The sequence below is a fragment of the Phalangium opilio genome, unplaced genomic scaffold (assembly GCF_054372755.1).
Source record: "Phalangium opilio isolate 3A_F unplaced genomic scaffold, DU_Popi_V2 ptg000017l_1, whole genome shotgun sequence".
NCBI classification, from domain to species: Eukaryota; Metazoa; Arthropoda; class Arachnida; order Opiliones; family Phalangiidae; genus Phalangium; species Phalangium opilio.
The window spans coordinates 419886-443175 of record NW_028324151.1 but is presented as its reverse complement, the minus strand read 5'-3'; the positions used below and the strand labels follow the sequence as shown (position 1 = coordinate 443175).

The following is a 23290-nucleotide window of genomic DNA, read 5'->3' as shown; positions in this document are numbered from 1 at the left end:
GCGCGCTGTAGAAGAGGACAATTATAGAGGACTAAGAAAAGAATGTCTCCAATACCCAAGAGAAACGTCCAAATTTCGAAGTTGGTTACGATAAGAGGTATCAATCCATCGGATCTCTCTCTTGTGCAAAAATAAAGATGATTAAGTTTCGAGGGCAAATAGTTAAATGCTAATCGAGAGACACTGAATAATGTGGGAAGGAAACTCTCTCTAAAAACAGATCAATCATAAGCGAATCGATGCCTAAAGGGAGCGGCGGCGGCTTATACCAAGCATGGATCACGTACGGCTACTGCAACCGGGCCGACATACATCCATACATAGCCAATTATTACAAGGTATACCCTTAAAATGCCTCCAGGAATTAATGAACCCCTAGAATAAACATTGGAGTTTTTTTTAATGAAAGTGCATATCGCGGTGGAAATGAGTGGGCTATAGAAGAACTTAAGAACCGGGGGGAAGGGCACTTTAAAAATGAAGTCCCTATCAAGTTTCTTCGTCACCCTCGTGACGTATTTTGATAATTTCGGTTTGGTACACTTTGGGGGAAGATGATGATTTTGACGCGCCGATGATTCGGGAGCCAAACCGCGGCGGTAATTGTAGATTTACTATAGATTTCTGTTAAGTAATATTATTTGAAATGATTGTCCGCAGCTGAACGGAGGAGCATCACGACAAATATTGGTTGGCGGCGTTGAAGAGAAAAACGTTCTTGCGCCCCCCCCCCTAAGTAATTTTGGCCACGAAGAAGGAACGCCAACGGAAATACTCATTAAATAACATTCATTTTACACGACCATTCAAATAGCAACGTCAAAATTACGATGTCCCTCGTGTTACACAAGGCATCTTTCCGCAACTTCACCCCCACCCAAGTATACCCCATTTCAATTGGCTCTAACTTTAAAGAACGTCTTGTTTAGGTCAGTTTGACTGAGGCCATTGTTTTAACACGAGTCGCCGCACCATTCGATGACCGTTTCTTCAAATGGTCCATCTTCGAAATGGATGTTTCTTTATATTGAAAACAGAATTAATTAGTTGACCAAATATATTTGGCGTTTCGTATCAATTGGTGCGCGGTGGTATCTGGTCCGGAATGGGATTAATAGGGTGGACTAATATATTTTGGGGGATTTGAAATCTCCTTAAATAGAATAAAGAGAGAGACGGCGATCAAGAGGAAAGGACGACACGGGTCCAACTACCTAATACGTGGGAAATTTCAAATTGGACAACATTCGATTCCCCCCCCCCCAAATTACCACAAACAAGTTCAAGCTCGCTCTGTAAAATTGTCTACGTTATTGGTATAACTTGACTCGGAATAAAAATGATACATTTTTCCATCTTGATGTGTCTTTGGCATCAATTGGCCAGTAAATGGGAATCTCTCTTCTTTTTCTTTTTTTAAATTCTGACTCTGGGAAAACACCGACTTTTCGGCCCGAAGGTGACTTTCTTGGCAGGTGCGCCGACTAAAGACGAGAGAATCTCTCTCTCTCTCTCTCCCTGACGTTCTAATCCCCGCGGGGGCTTTAAGGGACCCTGATCGAAAACTGCTTGCTATATACTAAAATCAAGAAATAATAAAAAAGCCTGCGTATAATTCTCCAGCCAATTCTTTCTCCCCATCACCAAGAAACATTTCATTAAACCGAAGAACTCAAATTTTAAATAAACTTAGAAAAATAAAAGATTTCTCAATTTCTTAAATCATTTTTCCGGAGAGCCAAAAATCAATTCAACTTGAAATTTTCCCATAGTTCGCCGCTAAGGGGGGAAACTTGAAATTACAGAACCTACGCCAACGTTAATTTAAATTCAGAAATTCTAAGAAACATTAAATAAAATTCCAACTTAAATTTAAGGAAGAAAATGATAGAGTTGCCCATTCTTATATATTCACTCCATGAATATTTGGTTTGGTGTATAGCGCGCGCGATACAGAAGTGCAGGGTAACCTTAGCAACGTCCGTCTTTGTTTATCAACAGAAAATCTGGAGCAAAATTCGAAAGGTCTCGCGACTAAATATAGTCTTGGCTGTTGCTAAGAGAGCGATTGACCAACAACGAAAAAAAAATAAGACCGATTTCATATCGAGACCTATTTTAACCACGTCTACTTTCGAAAGATAATGGAGCGGCCCTATCCCGCCGGTGACGGCCGATTTTCTCCAAAATCCCGGCCATCTAAAGGCCTCGTAAGTATTAATTACATTTGGCGGTCAAAATTTGCTTTCAAACGACTAAAGTTTAATTCGCACTCTATCGAAAGCTTCAACTTAATCAATTGAATTTGACATTCGACGACATCAACTCGCGGCGCAATTATTCGGCCGGGGCCATCCCGAAAATCAGATTTACTCCTGGAAATTACGTCGAAACGAAACCGAAAAACGTTGGTCCCGTCAGACCAAAAACATCCGTCATTGGACTCGTAAGCTTATTTCCATAAAAATGTCAAGATTTCAAAATATTATTGTTCAATGCGTCACGCAAAACCTCATCAACCTATTTTGTTCACTGTGTGGGGCTTATGACTAGTAAATAATAACTACAAGAGTACAGAAATTTTAATCTACACTCCTTCAATATGTTTCGTCGCGTAGAAACAAAGATCCCTGGACCCCAATTTGAAACGTATGACCCAAGAATATGTCGAAAGTCGAATGTCAGCTCTGAAACAAAGTCGATGGTCAGCCTCACCCGCGGAATTGCCACTCTTAACTAAGAAGCCGGCGGTCAGAGGCAACAATTCGACCGCCAGCCGGTCATTACCGAATGGCAAGTTTGAGCCAGGTTTGAGAATGTCGGGGGCCACCAGCGGTCAAGCTTACACGCCTAAATCGGCCTACGGTAACTGGTTGTTCAATGAACGGGGTAAAAGAGTGGCGCATAAGGGATCCCCCTACGAGGTCAAGAAACAAAGAACCGGAAAGTCCTACTTGACCATCAGGAAGGAGAAAGAACAATTCCGAATGAAGATATTACAGACCTTGAGGTGGTGACGTAAACTCATTCGAAAGAATGATTGAACTTAATTTCTAAATTATAGTTGACTCAAATATTTGTCACTTCAGGCCAGATAGAGACCGAAACGATTCAACATCGAGCGATACCTTAAGCGAAAAAGAGAAATTGGTAAGCGATTAAGAACTTAATTATATCTCTCGCCTGGTCAAATTAAACCTTGACCTAGAGAAAAGAGAGAGAGAGAGAGAGAGAGATAGGCAGAATGGAGAAACTTAATTATTGGGAATGGAATGTAGAGCGTTGGTAGAACGTGATTCGGCGGTCGGTTCCGCTGGTCAAGCCGCGATCGAGTGACCATCGGAGCGAATCCATAATTTCATTTAGTAAAAAGCGCTTCTAAAAATAAGTTATAGCGGTTCTTCGTTTCCGCAGAGATATTACTACTATATTCATTGTGGAATCTCGTCCGAGTTAATCGCGCCCATGCAGCAGTCCTGGAAGAACAACATTCTCCAACTCGTCTCGCCGACACTCACCGTAAGTCCACCCTTAATTCCTATAAACTAAATACTAAATGACGTACAAATAGAATGGAATGTCCGCCGAAATTACTAAAATGATGAAGGAAATTAGCGACGAATATCTATTTCACGTCAAAAAAGCCACCGGTAAATAAATGAGAGTAATTAGATTTAGGTATCGTTGAAATTGACGCGATTATTAAATCATTTTGCAAGTTGATCTGGCTTTGAACAACCCGTACCGCAACCCTGATAACCAGCCCGAACTCCTGGCGTCCAATCAACCTCGTTTATTGCCGGTGCCCCCAACGTGGCGTCAAAGCGTCGCTTCTTCCAAGAAAAGCTTCCGAAGCTTCGAGCAACTGGTCAACCCGTATCTGCATCACTTGATGGGCGTTTGGCAGAAACATTTCTCAAACTTGAACCTTTTCGACGCCGAACATTTCTTACGCGACTCCTTTGACCTCAAAACGTTCCTAGCCGACACGAAGAAGCGAATCGCCGTCTCCCGGAACGCTTTGCTACGCAAATGGATGGAGGTGGTCAAAGAAGCCATCTTGAAAGGCATTAAATTGTCCAAAATGCCGGGCACCGATAGAGTCCAACGCCTCATCGTCTATTTGAACTGCATCGACGCTTTTCTGACGTTGAGATTGCGAGCGGCCTGCTTGAAGGCCCTTCAAAATTACGAAAGCCTATTCCTACAGAGAAGGGTATGATAATGTCCCCCCCCCCTTAAAAGCCATTAACCCTTCTTCCGCCACACTCAAATTTAAATACACCTAATTAGAGGTGCATGTTCCGAGTATTTCTGACCGTTCGAGACAAAGCCATTCACGTTGATCCCGAATTATCGGTTTTCGAAGAAATTTTGCTGGAAATTACCGATGATATCGCGGAAGCGGTCTCGAATCTGCCATCGGCCAAGTCCATGATATTAAACAGCTCGGTACGTACCGCGGCGGCGTCTATTGGTCAGTCTTAGCTAGTATGGTCAAGCGCAATTATTTTCCAATGATAGGAATCAAACAGCGAGGAAATTAGGATCAATTTACAACCGACGATACTCCCGGAAGTTTTAGATAAAATTAAATCAAACATACGAAACGTCATTAAAGAGGAATGGTCAAAAGCCGCTGACCATATACGCGTATTTGACCGCTACGTCTTTTTGCTAAATGGACGGGTAATTACCAAGATTTTCTCTCGATGACTAATTATAGGAAAGGATAAAATTAAAAAGCGTCATCGTTCATTAAACAGGCTACGCAAAAATCCGAGGAATTTCTTCGAAGTTTGCCGACTTTCGAAGAGCTGGACGATTATTTGATTCACGAGGAGAATTTACGAGCGGAACTGATGTACAGTCCGGGGAGAATAGTTGAATTAGGCGTCCTTAAATTAAGCTGCCAAGAACTACTGGACACTTTGGCGCGACACGTTCGAGTTATCGTGGAAAATGTATCGGAATCAATGGGATTCGCTTTTAACAATGAAATGAAAAAGTATACACGCCAGGTAATGCATTGACTAAAAATGAAAAGTTAATTTTTGTATCGACGCACGCAGACTTTGCGATCAATACCGGACCATAGTTTCAACCGCCTTGACCGTTCCACTTTCCACCGAGGAACTGATCAAGTCCGAGGCCTTTGTCAAAACAGCCCGGGAAAAGACATTGCCGGAATTAGAGCGACAATTGCGACTAGCTTGCCACCATTTATTCCGCATTGCCGAACAACGACAATTAACCGAAGAAGAAATCGAACTGAACGCCGACACCTTCCATTGGCACGAAGATATGTCGGACGTCCTGGCCAAAAATCAAGCCATGCGCGCTAAGAAAGAAGTCGAGTTTCAAGACGCCCTCAAGGTAAGATCAAGACCCCTCTCATTTTACGACCTCTCTCACTTGTCATTCGATCATTCGAATTCAGGAATCCCGAAAACGTTTATCGGAAGAGCTGGATAATTGCGCGATGGAAATTCAGGGTTTGGAGAAATTGGGTCAAGTTGAGGAGGTGACGCGTTACTTGAAGCTGGCCAAGATCCTCGAAGAGAGACTGAACGAAGCGCGAGTGACCATGGATAGAATCAACACCGAGGAGGAAATGTTCGGTTGGGACACGAGTCATTACAGTCTCAGAATGCAACTGATTAACAAGATGAATCCTTATTTGAAACTCTACCAAACTGCCGTTGATTTCTCGATGAAACACAGGTTCGAAGAACTCCAGTTTTAAATTCGGAAAAATAATAAAACGCCGTGCTTTTCTTAGCTCGTGGCTGGAGGGACCATTAGAGGCGGTCAACCCTGACGTGGTCGAGAACGAAGTGGGAAATTATTGGAGGACTATTTATAAATTGGAGAAAACTTTCTCGGAGATACCGGCACCCAATCGCGTCGCTCAGAAGGTAAGCGCGAGTTGACCAAGTTCCGAGTAACTCGTTCTTTTAACGAGTCAATTCTACGTCTAGATTAAACGCAAAATCGAGATGTTTAAAGAACACCTGCCTTTAATTCAAACTCTATGCAACCCTGGTCTTCGAGACAGACATTGGGAACAAATATCGGACATTATCGGTTTTCCTCTCAGACCAAACTCGTCCACCAACTTCGCCAAAATCTTGGACTTGAATTTGGAAGACTACGTCACCCAGTTCGAGGTCATCAGCGAATCGGCCAGCAAGGAGCACAGTTTCGAAAAAACCATGGACAAAATGCTTCACGAATGGGACGAGGTAGACACGCGCGCCAATAACTTAAGTCCAATGACCAAAGTACTAAGAGTTTTATAATAATAACAGGTTGAAATAGCCCTGGCCAGTTACTCGGAAAGCGGTACTCACATCTTGTCGTCAGTCGATGATATTCAGGTCTTATTGGATGACCATATCGTTAAGACGCAGACCATGAGAGGCTCGCCTTTCATAAAACCCTTTGAAAAACGCGTCAGGTATTGAAATACTATTTAAGCTCTTCGTTAAAGCCACGCCTGTTTCGAAAAGATTAACGATTTCGATCGCGTAGAGAGTGGGAACAAAAGTTACTATTGTTGCAAGAGATCATCGACGAGTGGTTGAAAGTCCAGTCAATGTGGCTCTACTTGGAACCCATCTTCGCCTCACCCGATATCATGGCCCAAATGCCCGAAGAAGGAAGGTCAGTAGAACCAATTTTAATTGGCAATACGCGCTAGTTACAATTTTGGCTACGATGGCAGACGCTTCACGACCGTCGATAAGAACTGGAGGGACATTATGAAGAACGTCAGCCAAGACAGACACGTCATGGTCGTGCTACAAATTGAAAAATTACTCGAAAAACTCAAGAAATCAAACGAGATGCTCGAACTCATTCAGAAAGTAAGAGACACTGTTTTCGAGCTAAAAACCACGATAACTATACGACGAATGTATCTAGGGTTTGAACGACTACTTGGAAAAGAAACGTCTCTATTTCCCAAGATTTTTCTTTCTGTCCAACGAGGAACTGCTGGAAATTTTATCGGAAACTAAAGATCCTCAAAAGTAAGTACCAAGGACATTCCCCTATTCAAATAAGTATTTAAAGTTGACTGGTTCAGGGTTCAACCGCACCTGAAGAAATGTTTCGAAGGCATTGCCGAGCTGGAATTTACCGAGAAACTGGAAATAACTCGCATGAGAAGCAGCGAAAATGAAGAGATTGAATTAATAGACGTCATTAAAACGGCCGATTCAAAAGGTCAAGTTGAGATGTGGTTGCTAGACTTGGAGGAATCGATGAAAAATAGCATTCACAAAGTGACCAATCAGGCCGTGGCCGAATACCCCACTCTCGAGAGACCCAAGTGGGTCCTAAATTGGCCCGGCCAAGTCGTTTTATGCGTTTCTCAAAATTTCTGGACGGCTGAAGTCCACGAAGCGATCCGCGCCGGACCCGATGCCACGAAGAATTTAGAATCAAAATGCACCAAACAAATTCAGGACATCGTCGACTTGGTTCGAGGAGATCTGCCTACCCAAACCCGGATAACCCTCGGGGCCCTGGTCGTACTTGACGTTCACGCCAGAGACGTCGTTCAAGCCCTCATCGCCAAGGGAGTTTCGACGGAAACTGACTTTGCTTGGTTGAGCCAATTGCGATACTACTGGGAAGTCAGTTTCATATACAGTTCAGCCTTCAAGATACGTTATTTTGTTGTTGTTGAAATAATCCTAATTTCAGGATGGTTGCATCGTGACTCGAATGATCAACTGCTCTTTGAACTACGGATACGAGTACTTGGGCAACACGGGAAGGTTAGTTATTACTCCGTTGACCGACCGCTGCTACCGGACCCTATTCGGCGCTTTGCACTTACACTTGGGTGGGGCGCCGGAAGGTCCAGCTGGCACGGGAAAAACAGAAACGACCAAAGACTTGGCGAAAGCCGTGGCGAAACAATGCGTCGTCTTCAATTGCTCCGATGGACTAGACTACTTAGCCCTGGGCAAATTCTTCAAGGTGAGATGATACGACTTATTAAGTACTCGAATCATCCTCTCCCTTACGCTACTTCTAGGGCTTGGCTTCGTGTGGGGCCTGGTCGTGTTTCGACGAATTCAACCGTATCGACCTGGAAGTACTGTCCGTGGTGGCCCAACAAATCTTGACTATTCAACGGGCCATAAACGCGGGATCAAAGACGACCATGTTCGAGGGAACCGAGATCAAACTGGACCCGACTTGCGCCGTTTTCGTCACCATGAACCCGGGTTACGCGGGCCGCTCCGAACTACCCGACAATTTGAAAGCCCTGTTCCGTTCAGTGGCCATGATGGTCCCCGATTACGCCATGATCGCCGAGATTGTCCTCTATTCTTGCGGCTTCGTCGACGCCCGAAAATTGGCCGTTAAAATCGTGGCAACTTATAAATTGTGCTCGGAGCAATTGTCCACCCAGAGTCATTACGATTACGGCATGAGGGCCGTCAAATCAGTCTTAACCGCCGCTGGCAGCCTCAAGGTACATTATAATAATGCCTTCAGTATTTTAGTTTTTCATTACTAATTAATTTCGCGTCATTAGTTGAGGTATCCGAATGAAAATGAAGACATTTTGATTTTGAGATCCATAAAAGACGTTAATTTACCAAAATTTCTATCACACGATCTACCACTTTTCAAGGTAACAGTTTGAAGAAAGTCCCGGATTTCCAGTTTTTATCAAGGTATCAATTTTTTCAGAGTATAACGTCGGACTTATTTCCCGGCATCAAACTTCCCAATCCCGATTACGAGTTATTAAACAAAGCCATCGAAAGCAACTGCGAAAAAATGAACCTTCAATGCGCCCCCTCGTTTATTAAGAAAATTCAACAAATCTACGAAATGTTGGCGGTCAGACACGGGTTCATGATCGTCGGTCACTCTTTCGGGGGCAAAACTAGCGCCTACAGAGTTCTGGCCGCGGCTCTCGGGGACTTGCGTAAAGAAGTAACTAAGCTTGAAATATTTTAGGAGCTTTCCAAAATTTTCTAAAGTTGTTATTACCCAGGGATTAATGGGCGAACAAAAAGTTCAAATCGCGGTTATGAACCCGAAAGCCATCAGTTTGGGCCAACTGTACGGCATGTTTGACCCGGTATCGCACGACTGGTCCGATGGCGTTTTGGCCGTCAGTTACAGACAGTTCGCCACGTCCAGGGTCAGCCAATAATCGCTTTAAAACTCACCGCGTTCCGCGAATATTCGTGCTTAAAATTTTATTAATTTCAGAGCCCCGATCATAAATGGTTGGTTTTCGACGGACCAGTGGGTAAGATTAATTTAGACGCCCAAAATAATAGTATCAGCGTTATGGACCGACCTCTTTTTTGTCATCGTAGACGCTGTATGGATCGAGAACATGAACACGGTTTTAGATGACAATAAAAAGCTATGCCTAATGAGTACGTTCAAAACGGACCATTGATTTCTTGGTTAAAATCAAAACGCCATTATACTTTACAGGTGGCGAAATAATTCAACTTTCACCAAGTACCAGTCTCATCTTCGAAACGATGGATTTGAGCGCGGCTAGCCCGGCCACGGTTTCGCGTTGCGGCATGATTTACATGGAACCATCCGCCCTGGGATGGGAACCCTTATTCGCGTCATGGTTAAACACGTTACCAGCCTTGGTGACCAAGAAACATAAGTCGCTATTAACCCAATTATTCAACCATTTCGTACCACCCCTTCTACTTTTAGTGGACAGAAATCCATCGTGGGTAAGAATGAAACATCGCCTAAATATTACCCGATGTTCGGAAGTAACATTTTGATAAATTCGAAGGAATTGTCATCAACGTGTTCGGCCAATCGAGTTCGATCCCTGATGAATTTAATCGATTGCATGATCGAGGAGATTAAAGACCCGAAACTTTTGAAAGGAGTCACTAACGACGTCCTGAACACCTGGATTGAGGTAAGGAGCTACAACGAAAAGAGCGTACAAATACAGCTCATCTTATATGTATTTTTCCTTCAGGGATTTTTCTTGTTTTCGGCGGTTTGGTCTTTAGGATCGACAATCATCGAGACTGGTCAACGAATATTTGATAAGATTTTCAAGGAATTAATGCGGGTGAGATACGGCGCGAAAGGCACTAATGGGGGCACTGATTTTAATCGCGAGTCCCCGATATTTTCACAGGGCAATTTGAGCGACCAATCAACGTCATATTTGGAAATTGAATCATCGACGTTGAAGGGCTTACCAACGAAATTAACTTGTCCGATTCCTGTATCGGAGACGGTGTACGACTATTCATTTCGCAGGAAGGTAAACGACCCGCGGGCATCTTCTAGCATTTCTTCTTCGATTTTGGTTGAAAATGGTCTGGAGATTAAATTGTCGCTTGATGAATTAAAGGAGGAGGGGGTTAAGGCCGAGTGGGTGACTTGGAAGGAGAGCGTCGCCGACTCTCCCCCCGTTTCCCGGGACCTTCAAGCCCACCAGATTATTATCCCCACCGTAGATACCGCCCGATACACCGCCCTTATGACCCTACTCGTCAATAACCAGAAACCCACGCTCTTCGTCGGTCCCACCGGAACCGGAAAGTCAGTCTACATCACCGTAAGTACCGACATTCTAGAGTCCATTTAGCATTTAGGTTGGACCAAAATTCAATGGCAATCGTTAGTCTTGGCAATTACGAGGGCGGCATGATTTTGATGGGAATCATTTCGTAATAACGTGGTGACTGAACCATTTCAGGACTTTCTCCTGAACAAAGTTAATAACGACATATTTAAACCGTTGATAATCAATTTTTCGGCGCAAACGAGCGCCAGCGTAACGCAAGATATAATTATGGCGAAATTGGATAAACGGAGGAAAGGCGTTTACGGACCGCCAGTTGGAAAAAAATTAGTCGTCTTCGTCGACGATTTAAACATGCCCCAATGCGAAGTATACGGAGCCCAACCTCCCATCGAGTTACTCAGACAATGGTTGGATCATTCCACTTGGTTCGACAGAAAGGAAGTCACCCCGATGCAACTGGTCGACCTACAATTCATCGCCGCTATGGCACCTCCGGGTCAGTAAACGCCAATGTCCATTACGAGTACTTGTTATTAGTTAGTGGTATTTAGTAGCTGATCCGAAATCTAACGCGGCTGCTTTTGTTAGGTGGTGGACGAAACTTTGTTAGTCCTCGATTCCTGCGTCATTTTAACACGATCGTCATCAACGAATTTAGTGACGACACGATGCGAACTATATTTGGACGAGTATTGGCTTGGCATTACGACTGCCGGTAAAACGCGACAAGCGCCTCAAATGATGACAATATTAATAAAAATGACGCCGCCATTCATTTTCCCCCACAGAGGTTTTAGCAAAGATTTCGAATCCGGTGTCGAGGAACTAGTAGAGACCACTTTACAAATTTATAAGCAATCGGTCGCTCGTCTCTTACCCACTCCCGACAAGTCGCACTATCTTTTCAACTTGCGAGATTTCTCTAGAGTTACTCAGGGTCTCCTATTCTCATTACCGGAAACGGTAGAAGACATGGATTCCATGAAAAAATTGTGGGTCCACGAGGTAATCTCTATCGGTACAATTACTTTCGGAATTTACCGAGTTCAACAAATTATCATTTTTCGTGGCCAGATATTTCGAGTCTTCTACGATAGACTAGTGGACGACGAAGATAGAAACTGGTTATACCAATGCGTCACGCGGACGTCGGAACAAGTCATGAACACGAATTTACACCAGTTACTGTCCGATTTCGATTCGAACGGGGATGGGATCGTCAGCGAGGACGACATCAGGTCGTTAATGTATTGCGATTTCGCGGACCCCAAATCGGAGAACAGAAACTACATGGAAGTTCACGACCTGGCCCATTTGAAAACGGTCGTCGAGGGATTCTTAGAGGAATACAATAACGTCTCCAAGAAACCAATGAATTTGGTTCTTTTCAGGTAAAAACGTAAATTATTCTTACGGAAAGGCATTTCCTTAATTGAAAGATCAGATTCGCTATCGAGCATTTATGCCGCGTATCACGAGTCCTGAAACAGCCCAGGGGTCACGCCCTCCTAATAGGGGTGGGCGGTTCGGGGAGACAATCCCTGGCGCGATTAGCGGCCCACATCGCCGACTACGAACTCTTCCAAGTGGAAATCAGCAAGAGCTACACCACCATGGAATGGAGGGACGATTTGAAACATATCCTTCTGAGATCGACGGCCGGCGACCAACACGGCGTCTTTCTCTTCACCGACACGCAAATAAAAGAGGAATCCTTCTTAGGTACCAGCTCATTTCCCTCACTCTAATAAAATAATAATTCCCTTCTTCGTCTTCAGAGGACATCAACAACTTGTTGAACGCGGGGGAAGTTCCCAATCTCTTCGCGTCCGACGAAAAACAAGAGATCTGCGAAAAAATGCGCCAGCTGGACCGGCAACGCGAACGCGCTTTCCAAACCGACGGTTCCCCCGTGGCGCTATTCAACATGTTCGTGCAAAGAGTTCGCGAGCAATTACACGTCGTCCTAGCCATGAGTCCTATCGGAAACGCCTTCCGGGACCGACTGCGCAAATTCCCCTCCATCGCTAATTGCTGCACCATCGACTGGTTTCAAGCGTGGCCCGAAGACGCCTTAGACGCCGTGGCCAAGAGATTCCTCGAGGACGTCGAGCTGAGCCCGGACGAAAGAACCGGATGCATCAACGTCTGCAAGATTATACACACCGGTTCCATCGATTTGTCAGAACGGTTCTTTCAAAAGTTTCGCAGAAGGAATTACGTTACGGCTACCTCCTACTTGGAATTAATATCCACCTTCAAGACATTATTGGCGAAAAAGCGAGGGTGAGTTGTTAGGCCGCCTAAATTTAATTAATTAATTTATTGTAAAGACTTAATAAATTCCCGTCAGAGAGACGGTGAAACTTCGCAAACGTTACGAGGTTGGTTTGGAGAAACTAGCCCACGCAGCCAGTCAAGTGACCCTGATGCAAGAAGAACTAACTCAACTACAACCGCAACTGGTCGAGGCCAGTAAGCGAGTCAACGTTATCATGGGGGAGGTACAGAAGGAATCGTTAGAGGTGGCCGAAGTGGAACGCGTCGTCAAAGCGGACGAAGCCCTAGCCAACGAGCAAGCCCGAGAGGCGCAAGCCATCAAGGACGACTGCGACGCCGATTTGAGCGAAGCCATACCTATTTTAAACGCCGCCTTAGCAGCCCTGAATACCTTAACACCGGCCGTAAGTCGAAAACGGGTCAATCATTTCGTTCGCGGTTAAATGTTTGAGAGGTGGCGTGTTATATTATAGGATATTACGATCATGAAAACCATGAAGAACCCACCGTCGGGTGTCAAACTGGTCATGGAGGCAATTTGCATACTGAAAGGGTTAAAGTCCGATAGGATACCCGATCCCAGTGGAAGTGGTAAGTACTCGCGTTACTTCTCCAGATAGTATCGTATTCAACAAATAGGCCCACCACGAACGCAGGTAAAATGATTGACGATTTTTGGGGCCCGTCCAAAAGACTTTTAGGCGAAATGAAGTTTTTGGAAAGTTTAACCAACTACGATAAAGTACGTCTTAATTAACGACACTAGGGGGTGCTGAATGAATTTTAAGAACGGCGTTATATTTCGCAAACCGATAGGACCATATTCCCGTCAAGTCCATGAAGATTATAAAAGAGAAATACATCTCCAATCAAGATTTCGACCCGGATAAAATTAAAACGGCCTCAACCGCCGCGGAAGGATTGTGCAAATGGGTGGTAGCCATGGTGGCTTACGATAGGGTGGCCAAAGTGGTCGCGCCTAAAAAGGAGGCCTTAGCCAAAGCCGAAGGAGAATTGGCTTCGGCCATGGAAGCGTTGGAGGCCAAACGAGCCACGCTGCGAGAAGTGCAAGCCAAATTGGCTGCCTTACAAGAAACCTTAGAGGTCAATAAACGAAAGAAAATAGAACTCGAGAATGAAGTGGAATTGTGTTCTCGCAAACTGGAGAGGGCCGAACAACTAATCGGGGGTTTGGGCGGTGAACGCGAGCGTTGGAGTTACAACACCGAGTGGTTGGAGGAACTACTCAACAATCTAACGGGAGACATCCTGGTAGCTTCCGCCACCGTAGCCTACTTGGGGGCATTCACCTCTTCATTCAGAGAAGAACAGATTCGAGCTTGGATTCAATTGTGCACGGACCACAATATCCCGCACTCGGAGAAGTTTACTTTGACGGACACCCTAGGGGACCCCATTACAGTACAAGCTTGGAACGTCGCCGGATTACCGAGTGACGGATTTTCCGTTGACAATGGCATTATCACCACGTTAGTTCGTATATATTTTTTCGCGACGTAGTACCGAAAAATTAATTAAATCTAAATTTTCAATTTGTCAGTAACGCCCGGCGATGGCCGTTAATGATTGACCCTCAAGGTCAAGCCAACAAATGGATCAAGAATATGGAACGCGATAACAACTTACACGTCATCAAACTGACGGATAGCGATTTTGTTCGCACCCTGGAAAATTGCATTCAGTTCGGCTACCCAGTCTTACTAGAGAACATCGGTGAAGAAATCGACCAAGTGCTGGAACCGCTCTTGTCCAAACAGACATTCCGACAAGGCGGGGCCATCTGCATCAAATTGGGCGATTCCTCCATCGAGTATTCCTCGACATTCAGATTTTATATCACGACGAAGCTGAGGAACCCGCATTACCTGCCCGAGATCGCCGTCAAAGTTACGTTGGTTAATTTTATGATCACATCGCAAGGACTTCAGGACCAGTTACTGGGGATCGTGGTGGCCAAAGAGAAACCGGAATTGGAGGAGGAAAGAACGGCCTTGGTCGTACAAGGAGCCGAAAATAATCGGTAACATTTCAATTTCCTTCAATAATTATTCTCCCACGCTTCAACAATGAATTTAAATTAGGCAATTGAAGGAAATTGAAGACCGCATTTTGGAAGTCTTATCGACGTCAAAGGGGAACATTCTCGAGGACGAAACCGCCATTAAGGTTTTGTCCTCGTCAAAAACATTGGCCAACGAAATTCAAGAGAAACAGCTAAGTAGCAAAGACATGGAAAAACTATTGAGCGAAACTCGCCAAGGCTACAAACCAATCGCCATTCACTCGTCCATCCTCTTTAACACGATCACGGAGTTGGCGGCCATCGAACCGATGTACCAATACTCCCTACCGTGGTTTATCAAACTCTTCTTGGCCTCGATAGACGCCTCGGAAAAGACGGAAATCCTTCCATCGCGGTTAAGTATACTAAAAGATCACTTTACTTATTCCCTGTACTTGAACGTCTGCCGAAGTCTTTTCGAAAAAGACAAGATACTCTTTTCCTTCGCGCTTTGCGTCAAGATCTTAACCGCGCAGGGTTTAATCAAAGATGACGAGTGGCAATTCTTTCTAACGGGCGGAATCAGTCTGGAGAACCCACACGAGAACCCGGCCCCGGAATGGCTACCCCCCACCGCGTGGCACTTAATCTGCCGACTCGACCATTTGGCCGCTTTCAAAGGATTGAGGGAAAATTTTCAGAAAAACCATCGAGTATGGAAAGATACGTACGATAGCTTATCGCCGCAAGAGGAAGCCCTGCCAGGTTGTGTGTTCGTTCGATTCAAACCTCTTCCGTAGAAAAGTATTTAAAAACAATTGCTTTCTCAAAATAGGCGAATGGATGCAAAAGTTGGACAAATTCCAGAAGTTGGTCTTCCTAAGATGTTTACGCCCCGACAAAGTCATTCCCGGCGTGCGAAACTTTGTCTTTGACCACTTGGGTGACCGTTTCGTGGAACCGCCTTCCTTCGATCTGGCTTCGGCCTACGAAGACAGCCATTGTTGCGCCCCACTCATATTCATCCTTTCCCCGGGGGCTGACCCCACCATAGCCCTCTTTAAACTAGCCGAGGACAAAGGCTTCGGGGGAAACCGTCTCCAGACATTGTCCCTGGGACAAGGGCAAGGCCCCAGAGCCCTTTCCCTCATCACCGACGCCCGAAGAAACGGGACTTGGGTTCTACTACAAAATTGCCATTTAGCCAAGTCTTGGATGGACACCTTAGAAAAGGTTTGCCGTATAAGTATATAGTTGGGCCCGACCATTCATTAAATACAATTATAAAACAGGTGTGCGAAGAACTAACGGTGGATAATACCCACCCGGAATACAGACTATGGTTGACGTCATACCCCTGCAACTATTTCCCCGTGTCAGTCTTACAAAATGGCGTCAAAATGACCAACGAACCGCCGACTGGTCTAAGAAATAACATACTAAAGTCCTACTTGACCGATCCCGTTTGCGACCCCACCTTCTTCGAAAGCTCCAAACAAGCCGTACGTTAAAAGATACACGTGGTGGCCATCAAATTGGCTTTAAACAATGTTATTAATCGGTACAGATGAACTTCAAACGGCTTTTATTTGGACTATGTTTTTTCCACGCCTTGGTTCAAGAACGTCGCAAATACGGTTCCCTAGGATGGAACATTGCCTACGAATTTAACGACACCGATTTACAAATAAGCATCCAGCAATTGTCCATATTACTAAACGATTACGACGTAAGGCGACTTTTCGAGGCCTTAAACGAGGGGGGTAATTTCAAGGGGTATCTTATTTGACCAACAGGAGGTTCCCTTCGACGCTCTGACCTACTTAACGGGTGAATGTAATTACGGAGGAAGAGTGACGGACGACTGGGATCGCCGGACACTGGTCACCTTACTGGGGAAGTTTTACTCGCCGCTAATGCTCCAAATGGATAAATACAAATTCGACAGTTCGGGGGCCTACTATTTACCCACGACAGACAGCGTAAGCTTTCTCTGAAGGAACGCGCTAAATCGGAAGCCATTAACGTTGAACTAAATATATTACAGTATCAGGTCTTCATAGAGTACATTCAAAGTCTTCCGATGGTAACCAGCCCCGAGGTTTACGGATTGCACCCCAACGCCGACATATCCAAAGAACAGGATGAAGCCAAACAATTATTGGACGGAATTCTATTAACCCAGGGTCGTTTAACGAGCGGAAGTGACCGTGACAAGGAGACCCTAGTCCTGGAAGTCTCCGGGGATATCTTATCCAAACTACCGGAAAATTTCGACATCGTTCGAGTGCGACAGAAATACCCGACCCTGTACGAGCAAAGCACCAACACCGTCTTGGTGCAAGAAATGGGAAGATTCAACACCCTGTTAACCACCATCAGGACATCCTTAAGGGAATTGGAAAAGGCCCTCAAGGTTGGATGGACAGTCGCCGTCGAGGCTAATCTATGAAACTAACATCTATTTTTGTCAAGTACAGGGCTTGGTAGTGGCGTCGCGAGAAGTGGAAGAAATAGTGGCCAGTATCTTACAAGGTCGCGTCCCCAATCTTTGGATGTCCAAGTCGTACCCGTCCAAAAAACCCCTGGGAAGTTATTTCCTCGATTTACTTCGGAGATTAAAATTTCTACAAGTAGGTCATCTACTTGAAATGGACCTAATAATTGAGAAAAGGGTTCTCTCTAATAAATTGCGGTGCAATTTTAGAATTGGTACGAAAAGGGGCCCCCGAACGTCTACTGGATCTCGGGATTTTTCTTCCCACCCGGCTTTTTGACGGGAGTTTTACAAAACTACGCCCGGAAACGGACAATACCCATTGACCTCCTGTCCTTTGACTTTAAAGTCATGGAAGATAAAAACTACGAGACGGCGCCCGATGATGGTAATTGAGCTTATCGCGTCATTTAATTATTTGACAGAGCTCCGTATTTTTTAGGCGTATACATTGACGGGCTATACTTGGAAGGGGCCCGATGGGATCGCGAAAAAGGTCAACTAGCCGAAGCCCTACCCAAGATGCTCTACGACAAACTTCCGGTTGTACGTATTAACAAGGTGGAGCGCCTTGTACCGTATTGTTGAAAGACTTCTTTTTGTCGCGTAGGTCTGGTTAATCCCTAAGAGACGCGACGAAATCGAAAACTATTCCCATTACGAATGCCCCGTTTACAAAACGAGCGAACGACGCGGCACCCTGTCCACCACCGGTCACTCGACCAACTTCGTCATGTCCATAAATCTACCGACGGATTTAGACGAAGCCCATTGGATAGTCAGAGGCGTGGCGCTATTATGTCAACTCGATATCTGATAACCCATTACGGCAAATTTTAAAATATTTTAAACCCAACTACTGGAATCTGTTAATTATTAGAGACTAAAGTAATTTAATTTAATTGATTGTTGTATCGTTAATTACAAATATAAGGACCATATATTTAAAGGATTTACTAGTCTTTGCCTACGCAATTAATTTTATCTAAGTTTTTCAGCGTCAATGGACAGTGGAAACTCATTTGCCACAAAAGACATCAGAGATTCATCTGAAAATTTGCAAAAAACGCCCAACTTAAATCCTAAACTTCCTTAACTAACTCGGTGCGTTTAGTGCATTGCAAAGGACGAGCGCAAACTGGTGTCAAGACGCCACGCCAACCAAGTCTTAGCAAAATCAGCGCCGCGTATAAATGTTATCAAATAACTCAAGTGGAACAAATGTTATTTAGCAAAAACACGTCGTGAAAATATACAAGTGCAAGCGTCATACTACGGGTTACGTCAAGTTACATGGTCAGTCACTGGGTCAGTCAATACTTAAATACCACCCCCCCCCCCAACATGAAGGTGCATTGGTAGTGTTACAATCAAATACCCCAAAAGTGACAGTGTAACTAACAATATTCTACAAACAAGGCCTTGCACAAAATCAACAAGTGATCGAGGCATTTTGCAACGTTAGTTGCTTGTGCAAACTTCACTTAACATTGAAGGCGCGACGAAATGAAAGAAAACTGAGTCCTACCTGATTCTGTAGCGTGTCTAAGGAGGCGTCGAGTCTAGATTGGGCTTGCAGGCTGTACATCTCGGCGATATCCTTGTAAGACTTGTCCTTTACCATGGCCAATGTATTATCCTTCGTACTAGAAGCGTAGTTGTTCAACTTCAAATCAGTCCGACGAAAATCCTCAAATCTAAATCAAGGAGTACCATTTTGCCATGACTCATTTATAAAAAGTGACCTAGGCTTAACGTTAGTACAAAAGAAATTTAACTTCACCCAAACCCTTGCCTAATTAACATCAATTACCCATTCTAATTAAATAATCATAGATTGTATCTTTAATTACCGTAATTTCTTCCCAGTTTAAGGATAATAATTCGTTAATTAACATATTTTAACCGAAAAGTCAACACAAAGCAACATTCAGAGAACGAGAGACATTCCGCCATTTTTCAATTCAAAGTTGCGTTTTAGGCCTAACGGCTCGGGCCAGAGCCAACTCGATCACGCACGGACATAAGCAATAAGCAGACGACCAAAAAAAAATAATAAAGAAAAAAACTTACTTTCTCTTTGGCTGGGAGTGAGACGACCGGCAAAGATTATTGCAGATTTTCTCTGGACAAAAATCTGATTGGCCGTTGGTGCTAATTCCAGGGGTGACGTAAGAAAATTCGTTTTCCTTTAGGAGTTTTTCACACTGGCATTTATTGACTCGTAGGGAAGACCTCAAATTAATGACGTCATCCTACATTTGAATACAGCCGGGGGGGAGGGGGGGTAAGCACTTCGAGGGGTAGCTAAGTGACCAGTCACTAAGGTAATTGTTATAACTGACCATTATTTTGTGTCTGGCGTTGCTGAAAGTATCCTCGGTGGGGTTTCCGAGTGACATACTTCTCGCGAAAGGCGAGCCTCCATTGGACTGTTGACGTAAAATTAAATAAAATGACGCAATAAAAAGGAAACCCTAGGCCTGGTTAGAAACTGACCAATGAGAGGACATCTTTGTACCAAGCGAAATATTTCTCGGGTCTTTGAATTTCCTGTAAATTAATCCTACGCAAATCGTCGATGGTCGACTCGATGGCGTTCAGTTTGGACAACTGTTCATTTTTCAGGGCATAGACATCTGAAATAATAATAAAACCCGCGCTACTTCGTCAGAGTCACGCTTAAGTAATTGTTGGGCCGCCAATGTGACGTAATTAAGACATGATTTTATTCATCCGCTCCAACCAACCTTTATTATAATTACAATCCTACTATTTTTTAAGACTAGGACAATACTACTAACCCATTTTCAAGGAATTGAAACGCGTCTCTTCGCCGCCGCCGCCGCCGCCATTTTTCTGCCTCAATTCTTTATCGACGTCAATTTTGTGTTGCAAAAAATCAACCTTGAAATATACCTCGCTTTTAATTTCAAGAATTATCATTAAAATTAAACTCGATTAACTAGTAATTACTTGATATTTTAAATCGTGTAATTTTTCTTTCAAGTCGCCATTGGCGGCGGGGTTTTCTCCATTTTGAAATGATCTCGGGTTGTTGTTATTGGATGACGTATTACGTTGAATATCCTATTAAAGTCGCGCAATAAAATTCAGCCTATGACGTCACGAGGAATATCGAGCGAATCATTTACCCGCAAATATTCTCTCAGCGTGTTAAATTCGACGAGGAACGTTCGACTTTCTTCCATCAATTTGCGATTTCTGATTTGATGTGAATTGTTTTCGAAATTTCGATAAAGTAGTCTTAATTGAGCGGATTGATATGTCTTACAATTCTTTCTCTTTGTCCAGACGAGAGTCGAGCTCGTCTCGTTGTCGCGTTATCGTTTGCAACGTCATTTCGTAATTAATTGCCTTCGTCGTATCGTTATGGGCGGACTCTTTCATTCTCCGCAATTCCTCTCGCAATTTGGCAATTTCTTCGCTTTGAATCGAAAATCTGCAAGAACCAAAATTGTCCTCTCACTCAATTCTGGTAAAGAAATGAATGATGGACTCACTTTTCCAGCAAGTGTCGATGTTGGTTGACAATTTCCACGTTATCTTTTTCCAATTTGCGTAATTCCTTCGTTAATGGCATCTCGTCGGAAGCGGAACTGGGATTAACTTCCGTTTCTCGCGTAGGTCTCGACTCTTTCTCATTCAGGACCACGAAAATGCTGTCGATTTTGTCCCGTAACGATTCAATCCCGGAATTTAATTCGCGAACCGTTTCGGGATCAACAACCGCGACTCGTTGCTCGCCACATTCCGAGTTGTTGGTGGCGGCGACGTAATTTCGTTGGTTCATGGTTTCTTTTAGGATGGGGGCTTCGATGAAGGTTTGGCTTTCGTGTTCTTCCTTGACGCTAATTATTTTCTCCGTTAAATCGTTCACCTATCGCGTTCAATTTAATTTAAACCCCCCTCGTCTTTAGGGCCATTTTGGGGGAGTGGAATAATTTGGGACTTACTCGCTTCTCGAGGTTGCGAAGGAACTGGGACTGTTCCTCGATGATCCCGACCAGATTGTCCTCAATCTTCGAGATACTTTGGTTAAAATGTTCCTTGGTTTCGGCCATCAAGGCGCTAAAGCCTTCCGTCTCCTTGTCTTCGTCTTGGTCTTGGTCGAGGGCGGCGGGAATGGACTCCATTTTCGAGGACAATTCCATGATTTTCTGACACAAGTTTTCCGATTTCTCGTCAATTTTGGCCAACATTCCCGAATGCGTCTACATATATTAAAAGGTTAGGCGTCATCAACGTCTACTCGCGTATGTCCTTATAAGAGATTACTCGTTGTTCGAATTTGGAGAATAATTCCTTTTGCTCGGACAACTGTTCGGACAAGGAGTTGGTTTCGGCGACGATCGAGTTCAACTTGGATAGAATCGTCTCGGAAAACGATTCGAGCTTCTCTTTCAGTTTTTCATTTTCGTGGAAACTCCGCGAAATTTTGTCGGTGACGTCGACAACTTTCAGACCAAGATCCTACATACGGGCGGTAAGAGATTAAATTGGACTGGCTTTTTATATCTATGATATATTTACGCGGTCAAGTACTTTGGCGTCATCCATGGCCTTGGAGAAACTGGACTCTTTTTGGCGTTCGTAGTTTAAGAGTTGACGCTCCAAATCGGATATTTTCATCTTGGAGTCGTTCTTCGTTTAGGGAAAGCGGACGGACATTGGTCGTTATAGCGTCAAAGCTTCCATTAAACTCTCTTTTATTCAACTTACTCGTAATTCGTTCAAACTTCGCGTCAACTCAGATTTTTCCAACTTTAGTTTTTCATTCTCAAGTTTGATATCTCCCAATTCTTTTTCCAAGAGATCCTCTTTGTCTTTGATGACGCAAAGATCGTCTCGGTTTTTTTCGTTCAGTCGAACTCGTTCCGTTTTCAAATTTTCCACATCTTTCTTTAAAGATTCATTCTCGAATTGGAAGCTTTCTACTTTCGAATTCAAGTCGGCGATCAACTCGTTTTTCAAATCCAACTCCTGACGGAGCGACTCTCGTCTGCGAGCGGAAGTCCGTATTAATCACGTGACAAAACGCGTCACCGATGGATGGGTCAACTCACAAACTCGAATCAGCGTCGTGACTTCCGCTTTTCTTTAATTCGTCTTTCATTTTATCAAGAATCATTTGATTCGTGCAATTTTCGTCTTTTTCCTCTTTAAGTTGGTAACGCAACGTCACCATTTCGTTCCTGATGTCCAGCAATTCTTTTTCTAAATCGTTTTTGCTTTCAAGGACGGATTCGTGTTTCCTAAAGGGCCAAATCGACGTCAGACGCTTAAACTTAACGCGACACTAATCATGCCAATGTCAACTAACTCTTTAAATTCGTTCAAAGTTTTCTGGACGTGTTTTAATTTCCTGAAATAAATTTTTTTCCTGCCCTCTTCTTTGGTCAGGGCCAATCGGCATTTGGCCAGCAAAGAATGGACGTCGGTCAGATCGGTACCGGCTTTAAAATAATATTGGCCTCAAACCGGGGTGATGGAGTGTTTGAAAGATGATGGCTATTTATGGACTTACGACTAAACGAGGCCGAAGATATTTTTATGTCCTTCTTAAGGGGGTCATCCGAGAGTGACGGCTCGCTGTCCGAACCGTGGACAGTTTTATCATCACCATTTTTCCCCTCGCTTAATGAAATTAAGCTTAACTATTATTATTTAATTAAAATAAGGCTAAGCTTGACGCCGTACGAGAGACATTAATTCATTTAGGTATTTATAATTAAATCAGACTTATCTTCCGAATCAGAAACGGTAGGTGAAGAATCAGAATCGAAATTAATCGATGCCCTTTGACCCTCTGAAATTCAAAGGAAATCTTACTGGTAATGTCTAACATACAACAACGCTGTGGAGATTGTGTTTGCAATTGAGATAAGTGTTTCGCCGTGCCAGTGAA

General features: G+C 44.0%; 2 protein-coding genes across 2 annotated transcripts; one reads left to right on the top strand and one right to left on the bottom strand.

The window, feature by feature from the left end:
* The first annotated feature begins 1804 nt into the window (after positions 1-1804).
* Dhc36C (Dynein heavy chain at 36C) lies at positions 1805-18239 on the top strand. The gene is made up of 52 exons (XM_089865899.1): positions 1805-2210; positions 2285-2446; positions 2619-3010; positions 3090-3150; positions 3415-3519; positions 3572-3650; positions 3720-4216; positions 4294-4452; positions 4525-4689; positions 4767-5008; positions 5073-5376; positions 5441-5724; positions 5783-5918; positions 5982-6245; positions 6312-6460; positions 6535-6666; positions 6728-6869; positions 6928-7034; positions 7091-7643; positions 7714-7992; positions 8051-8494; positions 8558-8656; positions 8716-8964; positions 9026-9175; positions 9247-9286; positions 9357-9419; positions 9481-9740; positions 9806-9937; positions 10001-10096; positions 10166-10294; positions 10385-10591; positions 10733-11057; positions 11150-11276; positions 11350-11566; positions 11636-11952; positions 12006-12283; positions 12340-12847; positions 12915-13245; positions 13315-13432; positions 13498-13583; positions 13658-14331; positions 14403-14882; positions 14944-15629; positions 15700-16097; positions 16157-16366; positions 16432-16593; positions 16661-16846; positions 16912-17280; positions 17345-17497; positions 17572-17749; positions 17804-17907; positions 17972-18239. Exons 1-52 carry the CDS (start codon positions 2145-2147, stop codon positions 18176-18178), a joined length of 12261 nt encoding a protein of 4086 aa, XP_089722025.1. The 5' UTR covers positions 1805-2144; the 3' UTR covers positions 18179-18239.
* Positions 18236-23102, bottom strand: LOC149702119 (uncharacterized). The gene is made up of 17 exons (XM_089865934.1): positions 22910-23102; positions 22706-22838; positions 22449-22637; positions 22105-22384; positions 21916-22026; positions 21661-21855; positions 21339-21596; positions 20886-21262; positions 20657-20824; positions 20517-20586; positions 20338-20451; positions 20166-20268; positions 19861-20000; positions 19707-19793; positions 19435-19616; positions 18890-19058; positions 18236-18410 (listed from the first exon to the last, which is right to left on the bottom strand). The coding sequence occupies exons 3-17, from the start codon at positions 22568-22570 to the stop codon at positions 18399-18401; spliced, it is 2388 nt and encodes a 795-aa protein (XP_089722060.1). The 5' UTR covers positions 22571-22637; positions 22706-22838; positions 22910-23102; the 3' UTR covers positions 18236-18398.
* Positions 23103-23290: the final 188 nt, after the last annotated feature.